Here is an 18,669-nt window from a genome sequence, read left to right as displayed (position 1 = left end):
AAAACAAAACTCTGGTTCAGGATCATCACAGATTTATTTCTACAGAGTCAAACATCTTCTGCTGCAGGTCTTCAGCAGCACCATTAGTGTTAAGTCTGGTTCTGGTTCTGGCACTTGGGTCGACCGTCACAGGGTCTGGACAGATCGGTGGCAGTGGGCGGAGTAAAAAAGAAACAAAAAGCTAACATTAGCCGTCACCTTTGAACCTTTGCGTGTCTGGAGCCCAGGTTCGGCTTCCCTCGGCTGATCCCGACCTGCCGGTGCCGGTTCCTCCCTCTGGCCTCGGGCTCCGAGTCGCTGAGCTCCAGGTCGGGACAGTACCCGTCACTGTCCTGGTGCGAGCGTGCGCTCTTCACTTTGTGTTCGGACGTGGGTTTGGCCCACAGTCGCTCCTTGGCTGGGCCTTTGCGGGACAGTTTGTCGGAGGCCCGCAGGTCCTCCGTGGTCCGGACCAGGTTAATGGTGGCCTCTTTGAAAGACCTGCCGAAGTGTTCCATGGCACATTTACGGAAGCTGCTCTTGTCCAGCGGCTCGTTGGCCGCATCCTGGTGACTCGCCGTCTGACACGAACTGTCCTTCTGAACCATGAACTTCTCTAAGAGGCCGTTAGCTTTGGCTCCGCGAGCTCGGTCCTGGTCCAGTTTGCCGTTGGACGAGTGACCGTGTAGCGCCGCGTGCAGCGCTAGCGGTTTCCCCGTGGGTTTAACGGGCAGCGGCGCGTTGTTGGAGCGGCTCGAGGACGGCAGGCGTCCGTTGGAGCGCTCCTCTCTGCGAATGTGACCGTGCAGCTGAGGTTTCCCCTGACCCAGACCCTCGCCCGTGTGTTCAGAAACGTTCCCGCTGTTGTCCGGACACAGAGGTCCGTTCCCGGATTTGGAGCCACAGTTTCCGTTTCCCAGAGTCGAAGCTTTGGGCATTTTCAGCTTTAGCGTTATCCGTGGAGGAGGACGGAACAGCGTGTTCTCCACCGGGAACGAAGCGGGAAGACCTGAAGAAGAGAAAAACAAACTCATTCATTCACTCCCTCACTCACTCAATCACTCAATCACAGGACACCAGGTCACGTGACGTGTTGTAGTGATGTTAAACATGTGAACGTTTCATTGTGAAGAGCAGCGTGAAAAACATGGATATGAAAGTGTTCAGTCACTGACGCCTGACACGGTAACCATGGTAACCAGGGCTTCCTGCCATTTCCTCCACAGACAGTTGAACAGGTTCATAAATAATTGGCAGTTATTGATTAACGAATGATAAATGAGCCGCGTGTATAATTGAAGGCGTTTATGATGAAGAGTAGAATCTTCATCACTGATAAAATTAGATTAAAAGAAATTCATTCAGTCATTAACTCATGACTGAATGAACTGTTGGGATGAAAAATGTGAGTGATGTCAGTGGAAATGAGACAAATACAGGAGTAAAGGAAGCGCAGTGAAGGTCTCTCACCAGCAGACAGCTCGTGGTTGATGAGCTGCACGTGTAAATTAAACATCTTCTCCTGAGCTTTACTCTGCAGCAGCTTCAGCTTCTCACGACGACTCACCATGTAACACAGATTCCTCACCTGCAGAGAGAGAGAACAGCAGTCACGCTTCAGTGGACTTTGGTGTGGGAGAGTGAGTGAGAGGGTGTTCATGTTAAAATGGTGCAACTCTTTTAATTATTGTTAAATTTAACACTAAAATCATTCAGACTGTTTAACACCTTATTTTTCACCCTGTTTGGGTTTTACTCAGAATGAACAATAAAGAGGTTCTTGAATCGTTGAGTTTTACTTTAATGAGTTTGACTTAATTTAACTCTTTTCCAGAGAGAATAACCAGTGACAATTCTACTGTAAAATCACTGCAGAATAAATAACTTCGTATGTGATGAATGAAGACAGAAATAGAGCAGAAAATGTGAAGTGAGAAACAGGCAGTGATGACAGAGAGACACAGACACTGCAGCAGCTTCAGCGGCAGCAGCTTCAGCGGCAGCAGCAGCTTCAGCAGCAGCTTCAGCAGCAGCAGAGAAAGTTCACCCACCCTCTCCAGGTCCTGTCTCAGGTGCATGAACATGCGCATGCGTGTGTGGATGCTGTCCTCGTGAGGCTGCAGCACCAGGTTCTCCTCCTCCTCTTTAGGGGGCAGCAGAGCTTTGTTGAAGTTACTTTTCCTCTTCAGTTTCCAGTACTGGTAGATGAAGTCCACCAGGCGCTGGGAGAGGCCCAGGGCCCGGCTCAGCTGGTCCATCTGGATCAGAGTGTAGAAGTCCTCCTCCAGCTCCTGCAGCCTCTGTGCTCGCTGACCCACCTTCACAGCCTCAGTGGCAGGAGGTTTGGAGCGAGCCGGACTCAGAGTGACCTCACCGGACTTGGGTTTGCTGTGTTTCAGGCAGAAAGACTTGAACTTGACCTCGTCGCCTTCGTCCAGGATGGTCTTCATCTCCAGGCTGTGCTCAAAGGCACACGTCACATGGAAAGGAGTGGTGCAGTTCTTCACGGAGCACTGAGGGCAAAGCACACAAATGTGATAATTAAAAAAAGGGAAGAAAAACACCAACAGAAGACAGAAAAACTAACTTTGAACAAACTGCTGCTACAGCTTTGTGCAGTATAGAGGATGATGATCCACTGCTGCCTCCATCATTATGTTCTAATGTCTTATTTCGTTAAATCGGCTATTAAAATATTTCATTTAGATTTAACTCAGTAACAGCAGCAGACCAGCAGCTCCTGTGTCCCTGTGAGCTAAAATCACTGATTTTCTCTCTGGACTTTGGTGTGGGAGAGTGAGTGCTTTACAAACTTCAGTTTAACAGTGAGATAAAGACGTGAGCGTAGACTCAGTGGCAGCTCTGTGTCACTTCTTCATAGAACTGCACTTCACTTTAAAAGTTTCCCTTTAAAAAACACTGAGATCTTGTTTTTTTAATTTGTCATTGTTCTTAAATCAGTGTTCAGAGTGTTGGATTCATTCATTTAAATTAATTTAACATCCATTTTCTTCAAAGTAAAAGCTTAACCAGGGACAATGACAGGAACTAAGACAGAATTAAGCCTATAACCATCGTCCCTGACAGATGAGAATAGAGTGACCACACTGACCTGGATACATGCTCCTGTCTTGAGTTTACACAGACTGCAGATGAGAGACCAGCGGCTGGGTGGGATGTGAGAGACTTTAGTGATGGGCTCCATCCTCTCAGGACAGGCGATGCTCACCTGAACAACAGCAACAGCAGCACAGTTCAGAACAGTCTCAGTCACGTCCACTTTAAAAACACTCATTTTAAAAACATGTACCTCTGGGATCCACAGAGCACAGCTCACGTGTGCCCACTTAGTGCCTGCACGCGTGGCCTTCATGGCGCCGCCCTTCTGGGGACACAGGAGACACTGCGGGTCGATGCCGAGGACGCACGTCCTACACAACCAGTTTCCAACGGGGACTTTAACGATGCCGTAACAAGCCTGTGAGGAGAGAGTGACGTTAGGTGATGTGACCCGCTACATCACCGACACGCGACAGCTTTACTTCACGAAATCTGGCCTTCAAAATGCAGGAAATGGTGTTTCAGAGTGTTTTCAGAGGGTTATCGAACCCCGTCTATGTCTTATTGTCATTAGAATTAGGGATGCACGATCCGCCTTTTTCACCTCTGATACCGACATCTGGAGGTTAAGAATTGGCAGATCCGATACAGAGAAACAGCGCGGAATTAATGTCTCGTCTGTACTGAATGACTTATTTATTTATTTATTTAACTCATTGGCTGCCAGTCATTTTCAGAGCAGTGGCCGAATTGGCACCAATGAGTTGTTAATAACTGTGCACCAGTACAGCAATCTTAAATAAACCAATAGCTTCACAAGCTTGATAGACATTCAAAATAAACAGTCAGTTCTGTGTTAATAGTTTAGTTTAGTGTAAAAATGATTTTAACATCCAACACAAAAGCAGCTGAATAAACTAAAATAAATAGCTTCTAGATAGAAGTCCCTCATTCACAACGAGCAGCAGCCGAGACGACGCGCTCTCGTGTTCTTCATCGCCTTTGTCCCTCACAATCACGTGGACTCTGCTCAAAGGAACTTCGGGTCGCTGCAATCCCATCACTCGTGTGTGACCCACGGAAGTTCGTTGCGTTTAACACGTAACTCTCATCCAGCCAGTGAGCTGTCAAACTTAAAGTGACACGGGGGAAACATCACAGCTCCAGATATCTGTAGTAAAACTTTTATCTTCTCTAATCTGCGATTGGAACTGTACATGCAGTTCAGGTAGAGCCGCCTCGGACAAGAGATTTTCGGTTTATCATGTCGTACCGTGGCTCCGGGTGGATCATTAGCAGCCGGAATCCTTTGTCCCCGACGACCGACAGCGCTTGTCCGTCCTCCACGGCGAGCACCCCTTTTACAGGTTTTGCAAGTAGCCGTGGAGTTTTGTTGTCTGAGGTCGTGTGAAAAAGTTCCACCTAATCGATCCTTTCACTCGCTTCCATTTAGAAAACAACGTGTGCTTCCGCACGCCGTGCTGCTCGCACACGACGTCACTCACAGCGCGCAGCATAGAATTAGACTGAATAGATCGGCCCATTGTCACCGATACAAACGTGGATCGGTGCATCCCGACTTAGGCTGAACGTTGACCGTTATCTAACCGTCTGTCAGTTAGCATTCTCTTCGTGAATGCGTCAGGTGAAGTGGGCGGGGCCTGGTGTTTACCTGGTGAACACAGATGTTGCACTTGTCACAGAAAACCATGTCGTTTCCCTCCTCGCTGTCAGGAGAGCGACACACGTCGCAGATGACGTCCTCGTCGTACTCGATGCCCAGACCTTCCACCGTCTCGATGGCGTGGTTCATGTTCTCGTGACACTGCCGCTCCAGCGCCTCCATGGCGCGTTCCATCGTGAGCTCGTCCACAGGCCCCTCCCCTAAAAGAAAAAAAAACAACCAAAAATCTAAATCCTGAGTGACCCTAAAGCAACCGTAAACTAACTTCATCTCGCCTTAAACCTAACAGACGTGACTGAGCTAGAGCTGAAACGATGAAACGATGAATAATCGTTTTTTTCGTGATTAAAACAAGATTTCCGATTGTTTAAGCTTCTTAAATGTGAATATTTTCTTGATTTCTTTGCTCTGGATAACAAAGAAATCATTAAAAGTCAATCATTTTGGTTTGTGGACAAAACAAGACATCTGAGATCATCATTTCCAGGTTTGACAAACCCCGATCAACATTTTTTTTAAGGTTTTCTGATATTCTGAACACCAAACGATTAATCGAGAAAATAATCGATCATGAAAATAATCGCTAGTTGCAGCTCTAGACTGAGCGCGCTTCTTCTCACCCATGCGCTGCAGCTGTGTGTTGAGCGCGTGCAGCCAGCGCAGGTCCATGTCGTCCAGGTCGTAGCGACACATGTCCTCGGCCAGTTCTTTGATGTTGACGTACCCGGGGTCGGTGGACTCGAGGCAGGAACACTGGATGTACTTCCTCTGGTGCGAGTACAGGACTTCCTTTGACCGCTCCGCAATCACCCTGAACACAGAAGACACCGGTGAGCTCAGAGCGTCTTCAGAGACGTGGTCTCAGAGGACGCAGCGTTACCTGACCGACGGCTCGGGGACGGTGTCTGGACTGGCAGGAACCTGGACTCCCTTCTCCCACTCCTGCTTCCAGGTGTCGGCCAGCAGGTAATAATCCTCAGGAGGGACGTGGTGAGAGTCCGGAAGCTTCATGGCACTGATCAGGTCTTTTCTGAACACCTGCAGGACACAAGACACATCCACGCATCCATGAGCTGCTTGGTTTAGAAAAATGTCCACAAACTCAAGATGATTTCTTTGTTTTATGGACCAAAGAAAGCAGAAAGTATTCACATGTAAGAAGCTGAGACATCACAGAAACCCAAAAACAATTCATTTATTCATTGATTAATGAAGTCATTGTTTCAAACCTGGACAGAAAAACACACGTCAGATGTCAAAAGGTCACAGTAATTACACAGATCAATGTGTAAAGAAAGCAGAACATGGTCACATTTAAGAAGCTGAAAAATCACAGAAGGTGATTTAATTTCACATTATATACACAATAAAAAAAAATACTTAAACAAATACTTAAACAGTTTATGATCTGATTTACAAATGCACCTTTAAGTTTAGACATGTGGTGTATGAATTATTTCATGCTTTAAAAGTTAAGAAGACTATGAAATCATCTGCAACTCACAATGACATCACCTGGAAATGATGAGGTCTTGTTTTTGTCCATAAACTAAAAATGATTTTTGTTTATATGGAGCAAAGAAAGCAGAAAATATTCAAGGAATCATCGACACTGAATCATTCCCAGGTTTGACAAACGACTAATTTGACTAATCACTAATAATCAAAAACACTTCTCTTATGTGGATCAGCTGTTGATTTCACCACCAAACTCACTGGGTTCTAATAAAAGAACAGAGTTCTGTACCAAACTTACTTCAGCTGGTTTCTTGGGGTTGGAGGCCGGGGTTCCAGGCTTGCTGCCATACTTGTGCGATGAGCAGAAGGAGGTTGAAGGACCTAAATAAAGAGAAAATTATAAATCATTCATAAAAACCCAACACAAACAAATGACAGACGTCAGCTGAGACTCACTGTCATTGTCAGACGAGTCGCTGCTGCTCGACGACCTGAGACGCTTCATCCTGTAACATCCTGCAACACACACGGTGTTAAAACACTTAACAGGGTTTATTTCATCATCCACATGTTTAACTACACCATCATGAATGACTCACCATAAAGTTCAGATTGAAAAGCATGCTGTGAACTCCTCTGGTGTTCAATAACAGCTTAATGTCATACCTGCACAGAAAGAGAAATAAATGTGTGTAAAACATTTACTGAATATTAAAAAAAGGATAGTTCAGGGTTTTTAAAAGGCGAGGTATATTATTACTAACACATACTGAGGTAAGTTTGTCTCGGAGGTACAGAAAAAAATTATTTTATCCCTTTAACAAAAGACTTGTGCAATAATATCTACGTCCGTTTAAGTCTACGATATCTACGTCACATGTTCACGTCTTTATCTCACTGTTAGACTTTTCCAACAGGAAACTGAAGTTTGTAAACTACTCACGCTCCCACACCAAAGTCCATAGAGAAAATCTGTGATTTTAGCTGGCGGAGACACAGGAGCTGCTGGTCTACTGCTGCCTCATGTGGTCACTTTGTGTCACTGACATTAAGTGTCAAAATAAGACATTTGAACTTAGTGATGGAGGCAGCAGTGAATCAACAACTCCTGTGTGTGTGATGCTAAAATCACTGATTTTCTCTATGGACTTTGGTGTGGGAGAGTGAGTGCTTTACAAACTTCAGTTTCCTGTTGGAAAAGTCTGTCTAACTGAGATAAATACGTGACATTGTGATGTAGATATCGTAGACTTAAACAGTCTTTAGTTAAATGTCTAAAATCAGTTTTTTTTCAGCAGCAGTGGCAGCAGCAGCAGCAGCAGCTTCAGCAGCAGCAGCAGCAGCTTCAGCAGCACAGTAAACTGTTTCAACAGACAGGACATGCTTCACATTCCTCATGAGGACAGGACGGGTGGGGGGGTTCGTGAAGGCAGTACCACTCTATACCATAGTGTAAGTAAAAACAAGCACAAGATGTTAATTAATTCAAAGCTGAAGCTTATAAAGATACATCTGCATCAAACACTCACAACACACACCAAACCCCATAGAGAAAATCAGTGATTTTAAAATCACAGCACACAGGAGTTGTCGATACACTGCTGCGTCCATCACTAAGGTCAAAGGTCTTATTATGTCAATTCGGCATTATACAATTCAGGTTCAGACTTATTTTAGGGACACAAAGTGACAGCAGACCAGCAGCTCCTGTGCCCCCACCGGCTAAAATCACTAATTTTCTCTACGGACTTTGCTGTGGGAGAGTGAGTGATTTACAAACTTCAGTTTCCTGTTGGAAAAGTCTGTCTAATTGTTTACGGGAATACAGGAGCTGCAAGTCTACTGCTGCCTCGTGTGGTCACTCTGTGTCGCTGAAGTCAATCCAATAGTGGGACTTTAAATGCCGAAATAACCAAGTAAAACATTAGAACTTAGTGATGGAGGCAGCAATGGATCAACAACTCCTGTGTGCTGTGATGTTAAAATCACTGATTTTCTCTATGGACTTTGGTGTGGGAGAGTGAGTGCTTTACAAACTTCAGTTTCCTGTTGGAAAAGTCTGTCTGACAGTGAGATAAAGACGTTGATGTAGAGACTTAAACTGATGACAACAACTGTTTGTTGATTAAATAAACAGCACTAGCAAGTCACTTATGTAAAATACTAATGACCTTCCAAATCCATGATCATCGAACAGATGTAAAATCGCATTGTGGTTTTTTTTTAATCGCGATGTCGGACACTATCATAAATCGTGTGGTTGGCGCCAAACACTCGGTGTGTGCGGCCTGGAGCGGCCGGCGGGGCGGGCACTAATGGCTGCTGAGCATGGAATCAAAGGAATCAAACATGGCGCCACCGCCGTCATCCAAACATGTCGCTTCCTTCGTGTCACAGCGTGGTTTGTTTTTTAAACGCAGCGATAAAGAAACCGTGGAAGTGTTTCACTCCACAGAGAGTGTCGTAAACAAACACACGAACACACACAGTGACTCAGCAGAAGCTCGAGAAGCAGCAGCAGGAGGAGGAGGCCCCGCTGCTTGGAGGAACACACTCGCTCATATTGTCCATACTTTCCTCCATCTTACCTCCACTTTTCCGCGCTGCTCGTCTCTTGATCCCACGCGTATGTCCGTCCACAGTGACCGTGTTCATGTAAAACAGAGGTTCCGTTTCTGGTTCCACATTAAATCCTGCTTTTTATGTTTGAATCTTCTCTTCTGAGACTCGGTCCTCCTCCTCCTCCTCCGCTGCACAACAGCTCTATTGTACCGCGTTTTCTGCCGGGTCCTAAATCCCGCAGAGTTCCTTTCATCCTAGATGCGCTCGATTTGTTCACCGGCGTCTGCCCTCTGTCCACTGACAGCGGGAAACAAAGCCACAACCCAGGTCCTCTCAGAGGAGGAAGACCTGGGTTGTGCCGGATGGGAAGTCCGGCTCTTTTCAAAGATTCGTTTTCTTTGGCTCGGCTCCTGAACGTCTCTTCACTCAGAACCTTCAGCCTAATATAGTGATTATGAATGCTTTGTGTGTTATCAAGCATTTAAATCAGTGTTTTCATGTAAGCCTTATTTTTATGCATTTATTTTCATTAAGGTTAATTAAGGTTAATTAAACCTTTGAATGAACAACTGAACCAAACCTAACCCTGCACTGAACTTTACAAACTCCATTATCTCATGCTGCTTCTTTTTCCTGGTTTCTTCACTTTTTCCCTGGCCCACTTGTATCTGGACCACTACACTTCCCCCTTCCTTCTGTTACATAATGGTATGACCCTAGTCTGTCCTCCTGTGTCACTGGCCACATGGTGTGTCCATCAAAATGAAGTCCTGGAGCAGGGGCGGCAGAAGATCTGGTTCTCCCTGACGGGAGTCGGCTCTTAGATCCGGCTCGTTCACAAACAACACATCACTAGTCCTTTGATATTAAATGGAACCTTTTGTCATCAACACTGACCATGTCAGGACCAGTCCTCATGGAAACCAGAACCTGGTCCTAATGAGGCAGAACCTCATTTCAGAAGAACAGGTTTAAGTTTAGGACTAAGATTTGAATTGTAACTAAGGTTAGTCATTAACTGGTTATGGTTAATTAGAACTTGCTGAGTCGATACTAAAATAAAGAGTTGTAAAAGTAATTTACGTTATTTATATTATTATATATATTATGTACTTTTACTGCACTACATTTCATGTAACTCTCTTTGTTACTCGTTACTACCAAATCAAATCAGAAGAAGAGTTGGTATTATGGTCTGTATTTATACAGCGCTTTTCTAGTCTTGATGAGCCGCTTTACATGACAGTTTCACCCATTCACACATCTTTTCATAACCCATTCACACGCTGCAACATGGGCTTAAGTGTCTTTGCTCAAGGACACATATAGACGAGCAGAGCCAGGAGTTAAACCCACAACCTTCCAATTGAAAGACAACTGGCCCTACCACTGAGCCACCATGGCTCAATCCTAACCTGAAAGAATGAAAATGACTTTTGCAAATGTCATAAACTTTAAGACTTTTAATTAAGTAACATTAAAAAAAGTGACTTTAACTTCTACCAAAGTCATTTTCTGGTATCACTTTAAAGTACTTTATACACGACTGACTAAAATGTGACCTCATCATACTGCCGGCCTCTGACTGGTCAGAGAGTGACGTCACTGAAGAGTCGTGATTGCAATGTCCGACGAAAGAATCAAAGCCAACACTGTCCAACTGTAGATGAGTTAAAAAGTCTTAAAATCCTGAAAACATGCGTTGAACTCCAATATTTAGCAAAGGAAACTAAAATGAAAGTAAAAATGTCAATATTTAACTGAGGAGTCTGGTGTATTTAGAGACAGCAATGCTAAAAGCCGGCCATCGTGAGCCCAATCGTGACCAAGGACTGAACCATTCTGTGAACAAATCTTTTTAATGATTCACTTTCACCCAAAACAACTGCTTTACAAGTCACTAGTTTGTGTGTTTGTGTCGTGGAGAAAACCACGTCACCACAGTTTCACGCAGCCGTGCTGTGATGACTCCGCCCACTTTGAGGAGGAGCTATGATGTCATGGAAACAACGTGACTGATACTAAACTGAGTGTAGACGAGTGTGATGGAAAATCGTCATAGGTCAGAACGTTTACATGCGGAGGAGAAAATTTATTTAAAAAATAAATCCAAGTGGTACACAATACAACTTTGACTAAAAATTATAAAGTAGAACATGAAACTGTTTCTATACAAAAACATCGAGTAGAATATAAAAAAAAAATATTACAAAATATTTTTTTGAAACGATCATACGAAGTGGCTACATGAAAATATTCCAGCACTTTTTTCTTTTCCTTGTGAAAACATGAAGTTGACCTCGACACTCTGAGCTTTGGCCTAACGGATACAGCACGTTTGAAAAATATACGTCATCTAAAGCACATGCATGGATAAATCCTCACACATTTATATAAATACAAAATATTTCTCTCTTGTGCTTGTGTGTGTGGGTTTTTTGTTTTTTTTTCCCACCAACTCAAACGAACCCGACATTTACAGCAAACGACTACATTCACGATCAATAAAAGCTTCCAAATCAAATACATTCATAGAATAATATAAATATTCACAGCATCAGCAGCAGCAAAGTCACGATGTTTACAGCAAATCAATCTTTACATTCAAACATTCACACCTACTTTGTTTCTGGAGAATGAAAAAAACAAAAACGCCACTGGACGGCGGCTGCTTTAGAAAACTCGTACACTTGTTCTGTGAAACACGATCGTTTACAGGCCCATCTGCATGTCTGCGAAGTTGAAGAAGTTGTCGACATCCCGGGACGATGTGTTTTTGTTGTCGGAGACAAAAACCTGCACGAGAGAAAAACACTTAACATTTGGGGATGGAGCGACAACACACAACGACAAGGTATGGAACAATATTTCCTGTCACAATTATCCCGAACAAAATAGCTATTTGCGATATTATTGTGATAATTTGTGAACATTTTTGGAAAACATCGGCTACATTTAATAATTTATATAATTTTTAAACATTTCCAAAAATTATCATATGTAATGTAGCAAAAACCTCCAGTGTTTTAGGGGGCGGAGCTTTGACCAGAGGTCCAATGGGAGGGAGGGATAAAACCAGAGACAAAGAACCAAAGAAAACCACAACTGTCAGCTAAATGAGCTAAACTTAATTTTGCTTATTCACTTTTTTCCCCATGAAGGACATTCACCACCGTCAACTTGCTGCTAATGCTTTTTGTCGCAATGTGTAAGAATATCGTAAAACAAAAAAAGATGAAACATTTGAACCACACATAGCACTAAAAAGCACCGGCAGTAAATTGATGGTAGTGATTCTTTATTATCAGGATAATCGTGAAAAAGGAGAACTGTTTATATTTTACACGACTGACATGAGAGCTATTTATTCTGAAAGTGCCACAAGGGGGAGCTGCATGTTATTCCAGGATTTTGCGATTTATAATGTTCTAGTTAAAGATTCTTGTTTCTTCGCGATGTTTCCCATCTGTGATGCAAAAAAATAATCAAAAATGCTTCTGACAAAGATTTAAGCAAAAGTGGTTTAGATTCACGATATATTATCGCAGCAATCGGTTTTAAACTCTTTAAATGTCTCTAAAACAAACTGAAAGGCAACGATATTTTTTAGCTTCGCAGACAAAAACACAAAGACGTTTGAAAGTAGAAAAGTGTCCCGTGAGTATCGCAGGGACGACGTCACCGCAGTAACAATGACTCGACTGCTTCTGTTACTTGACTGTGTTTGTGAATGAAAGATAGGTGGCGCTGTTACCTTGGTGCCACTGAAGACATCATTGGCGATTTTCTTGCAGGCTTCTACGACTCCGTCACCACTCAGTTCCAGTGCGATCACGGGACCTTTAACATGAAAACAAGACAGGAATTGTTAGGGGCGGAAATCAGCAGGGACGCCACAATAAAACATTATCACCATATTTAAGTAACGATAAATATTATCACAATATTTAACTCATGAATATTTAAATCACCATATTTAAGTCACAATATTATCTAGATATTTAAGTCACAATATTTATGTCACGATATTTGAATTACGATATCATCCCAATATTTATGTCACAATATTATCACAATATTTAAGCCACAATATTACCCCATATTTAAGTCACAACATTAGAAAAATTTAAATCACGCTACAATATTATCACGATATTTAAGTTACGATACATAATAGTCACGATACTTAAGTCACAATATTTAAGTCGCAATATTATCATGATATTTAAGTCACGATATTATTACTATTTAAGTCAGGATATTATTTATATTGAAGTCACGATATTATGATATTTAAGTCACAATATTGTCACAATGTTTGTCATGCAACGATATTATCACGTTATTTAAGTCATGATACAATATTATCATGACATTTAAGTCATGATACAATATTATCATGATATTTAAGTCACAATATTATCACGATACAATATTTGTGTCACGATATTTAAGTCAGGATATGATATTATCGTGATATTGCTCATATATTGTGATAAAATAACACAACTCTATTGAGAGTGAGCACTTGGCGCCATCTAGTGGACAGAATGTCAACTGATTTTTTTTATACTAATCCACAAAAAGGTGAATGTTTATTTGTAAGGTCAGTTGAAACATTAGATGCTTTAAAAAAAGTTATACTTAGTATCACCATGCAAAATATTGCAATATTTGACAGAATGGATTTTCCCCACACCTCTGCTTACTGCAGTTAAAGTCATCGTCACAACATTAACAAACGTTTTTCTTTGACGTTTTGTAAAAGTTTTCCGTTTCAGGAAATGTCTTCATCCACCAAACCACTCTTAACGCTGCGGTACACTTCAGGCCTGTAGATAGTGCTTTTTTTTTTTTTTTTTTAAATCAAGTGGTTTATGACACATTTTCCTGTAAAGGAAACAAAGTCAGAAGAAGGAGATCATTTCCTGTTCTGAGTCAAAAGCTCATTGAAAACATGATTCATGTGATTTCTGATCATTTTCTCATGATTACATGAAGTAAGTTTCTGCTTCTGCTTTAGAGCTCGTCAAAAAACAAATGTTACCTGTGGAAGGAGGAGTTTTGCATATTTGAGCTTTGAATATTGTTTCTAAATGAATAAATGAAGACTTTAAAAAACAAAAAAGTCATTAAAACAAAAACGGGAAATTCATTTTTAAATTTCTGTTCTTGTTTCACTGGCTAAACCGAGCTTAAAATAACTTAATCTAAACTTAACCCAAATCATAATTTCATTCTAAAAGCAAGCAACTTAAATCTGAACCTTGACTTAACTTTAAACCAACCATTAACGAAGTTAATCAAAAGATAAAAGCTTAGCTTAAATATAAACCTACAGTACCTTAAATCCTAACATTAGTAAACCTAACTTCATCTAAACTTTAAAACATTATTTTTTTTTTATCAATATAAGTATAATATTAGGTGTATTTCACACATTTATTCATCATAATAAATGAAATAAATTAAATTAAAACCAGACCTACGCTCATGGCCAACTTTGTGAGCAGCTGATGAGTTAGGAGGAAAGAAAAAAGGAACAACTTACCTTTGGTGATCCACTCCACCAAATCATCCGCACTGTTCTGGAAAACCCTCTTCACGTCTTCAGGTCTCATGGACACTTCTTTAGTCTGGATCAACACGAAACCTTTAGCAGTCGCCTGTTTAGATGAGATTTAAGAGGTTTTTTACAGGAATCCTCCTCACATGAAGATCCAGTCTCATGCTTCTGTGACACAGTAATTAACAACAGCACAAACAGGACTGGAATTCACAGGGAGCACACGACAAAAAGTCATGAACACGCAGACACTTTTCATAAAGGCGTTTTTATCTTTGAGCCCAATGTTTTTAATGACTTTAACACAAGATTAACCTGTGACGCAACTCATGAGATTAAAGTGTCACTGACTGAGCTGTGAGCGCCCCCTGCTGCTACAACAAATATTTTAGCCAAAAATTTTGACAAAAAGACCATACCAGTGAAATCTACGTCAGTTTAAGTCTGTAACCCTAACCCATGTAGCTTAAGAACATGTTCACGTCTTTATCTCACTGTTAGAGCGACTTTTCCAACAGGAAACTGAAGTTTGTAAACCACTCACTCTCCCACACCAAAGCCCATAGAGAAAATCAGTGATTTTAGCTGGTGGGGACACAGGAGCTGCTGGTCTGTTGCTGCCTCGTGTGGTCACTTTGTGTCACTGAGGTCAATCTGAACAAAGGATTTTAAATGCCGAATTTTTACAAAATAAGACATTAGAACTTAGTGATGGAGGCAGCAGTGGATCAACAGCTCCTGTGTGCTGTGATGTTAAAATCACTGATTTTCTCTATGGACTTTGGTGTGAGTGGTTTACAAACTTCAGTTTCCTGTTGGAAAAGTCTGTCTAACAGTGAGATAAAGATGTAAACATGTGACAAAGATATCGTAGACTTAAACTGACGTAGATTTTAGTTGCCGAGTCTTTTGTTAAGTGGATAAAAACTGTTTCTTTCCTGGTTTAATTTCCAGCAGCCATGTTTTCACACAGATGATTGTGCAGAGACAACATGTCAGCACCACCAAAAACCTGAACTATCCCTTTAATCTCAGAACAGTGGAAGTCATTTAATCTCCTCAGTATGTGTAACACACACACACACACACACACAGTGTCACCATAGGAGCTGTTAAACAAAACCAAACTTCCTCTCACTCTCTCACCTCGTCAATCATTTTCCGGGCGTTTGCGGTCGTGTATTCTCCGGCGAAGAAGACAAAGAGACAGGACTCGTCGCTGTCCCTGCGTCTCCCTCCCTTTGTCAAAGGCACGATGCTGCGCGACGCGTCGGCGGAGATCCGCACAGACTTGAACTCGGACTCCGAGTCTGGCGCGGGTATGAAGTCCAGGACCGCCGACGCCTCTGGCAACAAGCTCCAGTTGTTCTCGCCGGACACGGGCGTGAAGTCGTGGATGTTGCTCCAGTTGTTGTTGAAGATGCTCAGGCCGGCGTCCTTGAAGTGGAAGCCCAGCTCGGGGTAGTAGTACTGGAAGCAGCCGAACTTCATCCCCGTGGACGACTCAATGATGGGCTGAGTGCTGCAGGACAGGAACACGTCCATCTTTTTACAGTCCCGCGTGCGAAACTGCTGACAGGCCACCACACACTTGATGTCTTTACAGTCTCTGAAGAACACGCTGCCCTTCACGGGTCCCAGGAACACGCGGCAGTTGACACAGTCGTCGATGGTGATGGTCGCCGCGTGGTCGAACACGTAGATGTTGCAGTTCTCACACTCCTGGATGACAAACTGCTGCCCGTTCAGTTTCCCGGGAAGACGACCCACCGTCATGTCTTTGAGCTTCGTCAGCATGTAGTCTTTAGGATCCACCTGCATGCACACACACACACACACACACACAACATGAAAGAGACAGTTCAGCTTTTCTGAAGAATATACACATAATGTGCTGTACTGAGCGCCCCCTGCTGCTGAGAACCAGCCTGACACAAGAAAAAACTCAGTTAATAAAATCTGTCAGTTTACAAATCAAGGGAAAGTGTGGGCGGAGTCTGTCTGGGCGGAAGCCTGCTGTGTGGCTAGTGGTTTACAAACTTCAGTTTCCTGTCAGAAAAGTCACATTTTGTGTGTCCACTAGCCACACAGCAGGCTTCCGCCCAGACAGACTCTACCCACACCTTCCTTTGATTTGTATGCAGGTTACCGCGGCAACCATGGTAGTGGCCAAAAGTATGACTAGCACAGAGCAGTCTTCCACCCCGTTGCTATTCTTCTTTTTATGGACAAATCAATTCACAATAATAACCTGCAAAGCCAGTGTTTGCGCCACCTACTGGCAACAGGAAGTACACCTTCAGTAACAAACAATTCTTCATTTCCATGAGGCATTCAGGGTGTGGTCTGCATCTGCTATACACTGCCATCATTTGTCATTACTATTATCATTATTATTATTATTTGATCATCATTTCAACATTTGTTTTTATGTTCAACATAAAAATTGAACAGAACTTTTGTTATGAAAAAGTGAAACAGGACCATAATGAACGGGTAAAACGGACTGGTTTCTTTTCATTAAAGGCAGCAGAGACACAAAGAGCAGTGAGAGAAAGCGGAAGTGAGTTAACGCCTGTGTGTGTGTGTGTGGTCAGCAGTGAACACACACACTGTGCAGTAATCTGATTATAAGATGAAGTGAGAGGCTTTGAGTCCACGACTCCTGTGAGGAAGATGATGTTGAGTAACAGTGTGAACACAAACACAGGTCAACGTTGTAACCAAACAAACTCAGCAGGTAAACAAGGTGTACATTTAGTTACAAACACAAATACTGACAATAGTTAGCGTCGTTCATAAAACAGTGTCACTGACACACGGACGCCATTGTCCAATCTGCGAATTAAGTAGAAACCTGCGTTTTATTCACACTGAAACAGAACTTTCCTTGTACGATCTTTTTCTTGTACGATCTTAAAAAATATCTTCATCCATGCGAAACCCCAACAATACAACTCTAAGTAAGCTGTTGTACATGTGCCAGGCCTGTATGTGGGGCTGTAACGTTGCCACAGAAATGTGCCAAAAATTAAGAAAAAGACATGGAGCAACTAGTGGTGCATTCCATTTGTAGTCGGAACTCTGAATTTCCGAGGTGGTGGAACGTTATTAACTCAGGAACGCCCCCTAAACTCAGAGCACGCCTCCGGAAAATGTGAATCAAAAGCTGATTTGATACAAAACCTTTGCACTTTGATTCTGAGTCTGATTCTCCGACATCTGACCTGTACATATGCTGGTCCTGTATAAATCCCGGTCCTGATCCAAAACCACACAACTTAGACTTAGACTTTTTTAAAACGAATCGATTATCTCGATAATCAAGATAAGAATCAAAAGAGTAATGAATTATTTAATTGCTGTGGTTTCCATGTAGCTACAGTACATATATGAAGATGTGATTCACATTAACGCTGAACAAAATATTAGCATTTTTTTTTATTATTGTGAAAATAGTAAAAAACATTCTTCTTAAATGTAAGTGGGCGGAGTCTTCTGTGCATAACCTATATTCTTTTAGTTTGTACCTGAAAATGTGCACAAATACAAATCAAAGATCTAAACATAAACGTATTTCTGCTCATCTTCTTAAAGAATACAACGAGAAAACAAAAATATTCCTAATATTACATATTATGTTATGTTAAGAACAGCAGGATGCATAGTTGTTGAACATTTTAAGAATTATAAGAATCGTAAATAAACTCTTCAGGGCCTGGAATGACAAGAAAGATGCAGCTCCCACTTGTGGTAACTCTTATTAAATCATTTTGAGTGTATGTTGGTGAAATTAACAGCGTTTTCGAGTCAAGAACACACACCGCGACGTACGATATAATCGTATCTTGCCCCGCCCTTACAGGCTGCAGGTTAATCGTGAACGTGTAGTCTGTTCACTGAAAATTAGCTTCCTGAGAGCGCGTGACAGACTGCTCGGCTGTAAGAACAGCTAAACTTGTTAGCATGCGTCAGTTTAACGGTAAATGTCGTGACGTTGTCGTGATTTTTTGGTTGTTCTGTTGTTTTTTCGTCACCTTCTCTCGCTTGTCCCAGCTGTATTGCTTCGGAGCTTCGTCGCTGTTGTTGCCAAGGGGAACCGCGTTGCCCGTCGTCGTTTCGACGGTGGTCGTCGTCGGAGTGCGATCGTCTTTCTCCGACTTTCTCTTGGATTTCTTGGAGAAGAAACAGCCCATGTTTCCGCGTCACGGCGGGTTTTCACGCTAAAAAACTGCGGCTCCGCACACGAAAAACACGACAAACGTGACGCTGGAGATTAGCACCAGCACTTTAGTTGACAAGATTTTTTTTATTTTTTTTTAGCTTCCCGTTTCCAAGCATCATTTCTCATCCAATCAGC

At 42.4% G+C, this 18,669-nt stretch overlaps 2 protein-coding genes across 2 annotated transcripts; both read right to left on the bottom strand.

Moving 5' to 3' along the window:
• Positions 1 to 15: 15 nt before the first annotated feature.
• On the bottom strand, positions 16 to 9,013 carry jade3 (jade family PHD finger 3). The gene is made up of 12 exons (XM_058639317.1): positions 8,770 to 9,013; positions 6,781 to 6,847; positions 6,638 to 6,697; positions 6,480 to 6,562; positions 5,604 to 5,761; positions 5,344 to 5,534; positions 4,712 to 4,923; positions 3,290 to 3,457; positions 3,092 to 3,208; positions 2,031 to 2,492; positions 1,450 to 1,567; positions 16 to 988 (listed from the first exon to the last, which is right to left on the bottom strand). Exons 3-12 carry the CDS (start codon positions 6,684 to 6,686, stop codon positions 195 to 197), a joined length of 2,352 nt encoding a protein of 783 aa, XP_058495300.1. The 5' UTR covers positions 6,687 to 6,697; positions 6,781 to 6,847; positions 8,770 to 9,013; the 3' UTR covers positions 16 to 194.
• Positions 9,014 to 10,814: 1,801 nt separating this feature from the next.
• Positions 10,815 to 18,640, bottom strand: rp2 (RP2 activator of ARL3 GTPase). The gene is made up of 5 exons (XM_058638574.1): positions 18,347 to 18,640; positions 15,456 to 16,124; positions 14,295 to 14,409; positions 12,498 to 12,583; positions 10,815 to 11,539 (listed from the first exon to the last, which is right to left on the bottom strand). The coding sequence occupies exons 1-5, from the start codon at positions 18,503 to 18,505 to the stop codon at positions 11,456 to 11,458; spliced, it is 1,113 nt and encodes a 370-aa protein (XP_058494557.1). The 5' UTR covers positions 18,506 to 18,640; the 3' UTR covers positions 10,815 to 11,455.
• Positions 18,641 to 18,669: the final 29 nt, after the last annotated feature.

Source organism: Solea solea, chromosome 9 (genome assembly GCF_958295425.1).
Source record: "Solea solea chromosome 9, fSolSol10.1, whole genome shotgun sequence".
Taxonomy (NCBI): Eukaryota; Metazoa; Chordata; class Actinopteri; order Pleuronectiformes; family Soleidae; genus Solea; species Solea solea.
The sequence above is the reverse complement of the archived record's forward strand: the minus strand, read 5'-3'. Positions and strand labels throughout refer to the sequence as shown.

Bases quoted from the DNA above. Each gene is read 5' to 3' on its own strand.
- jade3 (XM_058639317.1), bottom strand. From the start codon at position 6,686: ATGAAGCGTCTCAGGTCGTCGAGCAGCAGCGACTCGTCTGACAATGAC. The intron at 3,458-4,711 runs GTAAACACCAGG...CTCTCCTCACAG, and splicing joins GCAACATCTGTGTTCACCAG to GCTTGTTACGGCATCGTTAA. The intron at 3,209-3,289 runs GTACATGTTTTT...GCTGTTGTTCAG, and splicing joins GTGCTCTGTGGATCCCAGAG to GTGAGCATCGCCTGTCCTGA.
- rp2 (XM_058638574.1), bottom strand. From the start codon at position 18,505: ATGGGCTGTTTCTTCTCCAAGAAATCCAAGAGAAAGTCGGAGAAAGAC. The intron at 14,410-15,455 runs GTGAGAGAGTGA...TCATCTAAACAG, and splicing joins CCCGGAAAATGATTGACGAG to GCGACTGCTAAAGGTTTCGT. The intron at 11,540-12,497 runs GTAACAGCGCCA...TCTCTCGTGCAG, and splicing joins ATGTCTTCAGTGGCACCAAG to GTTTTTGTCTCCGACAACAA.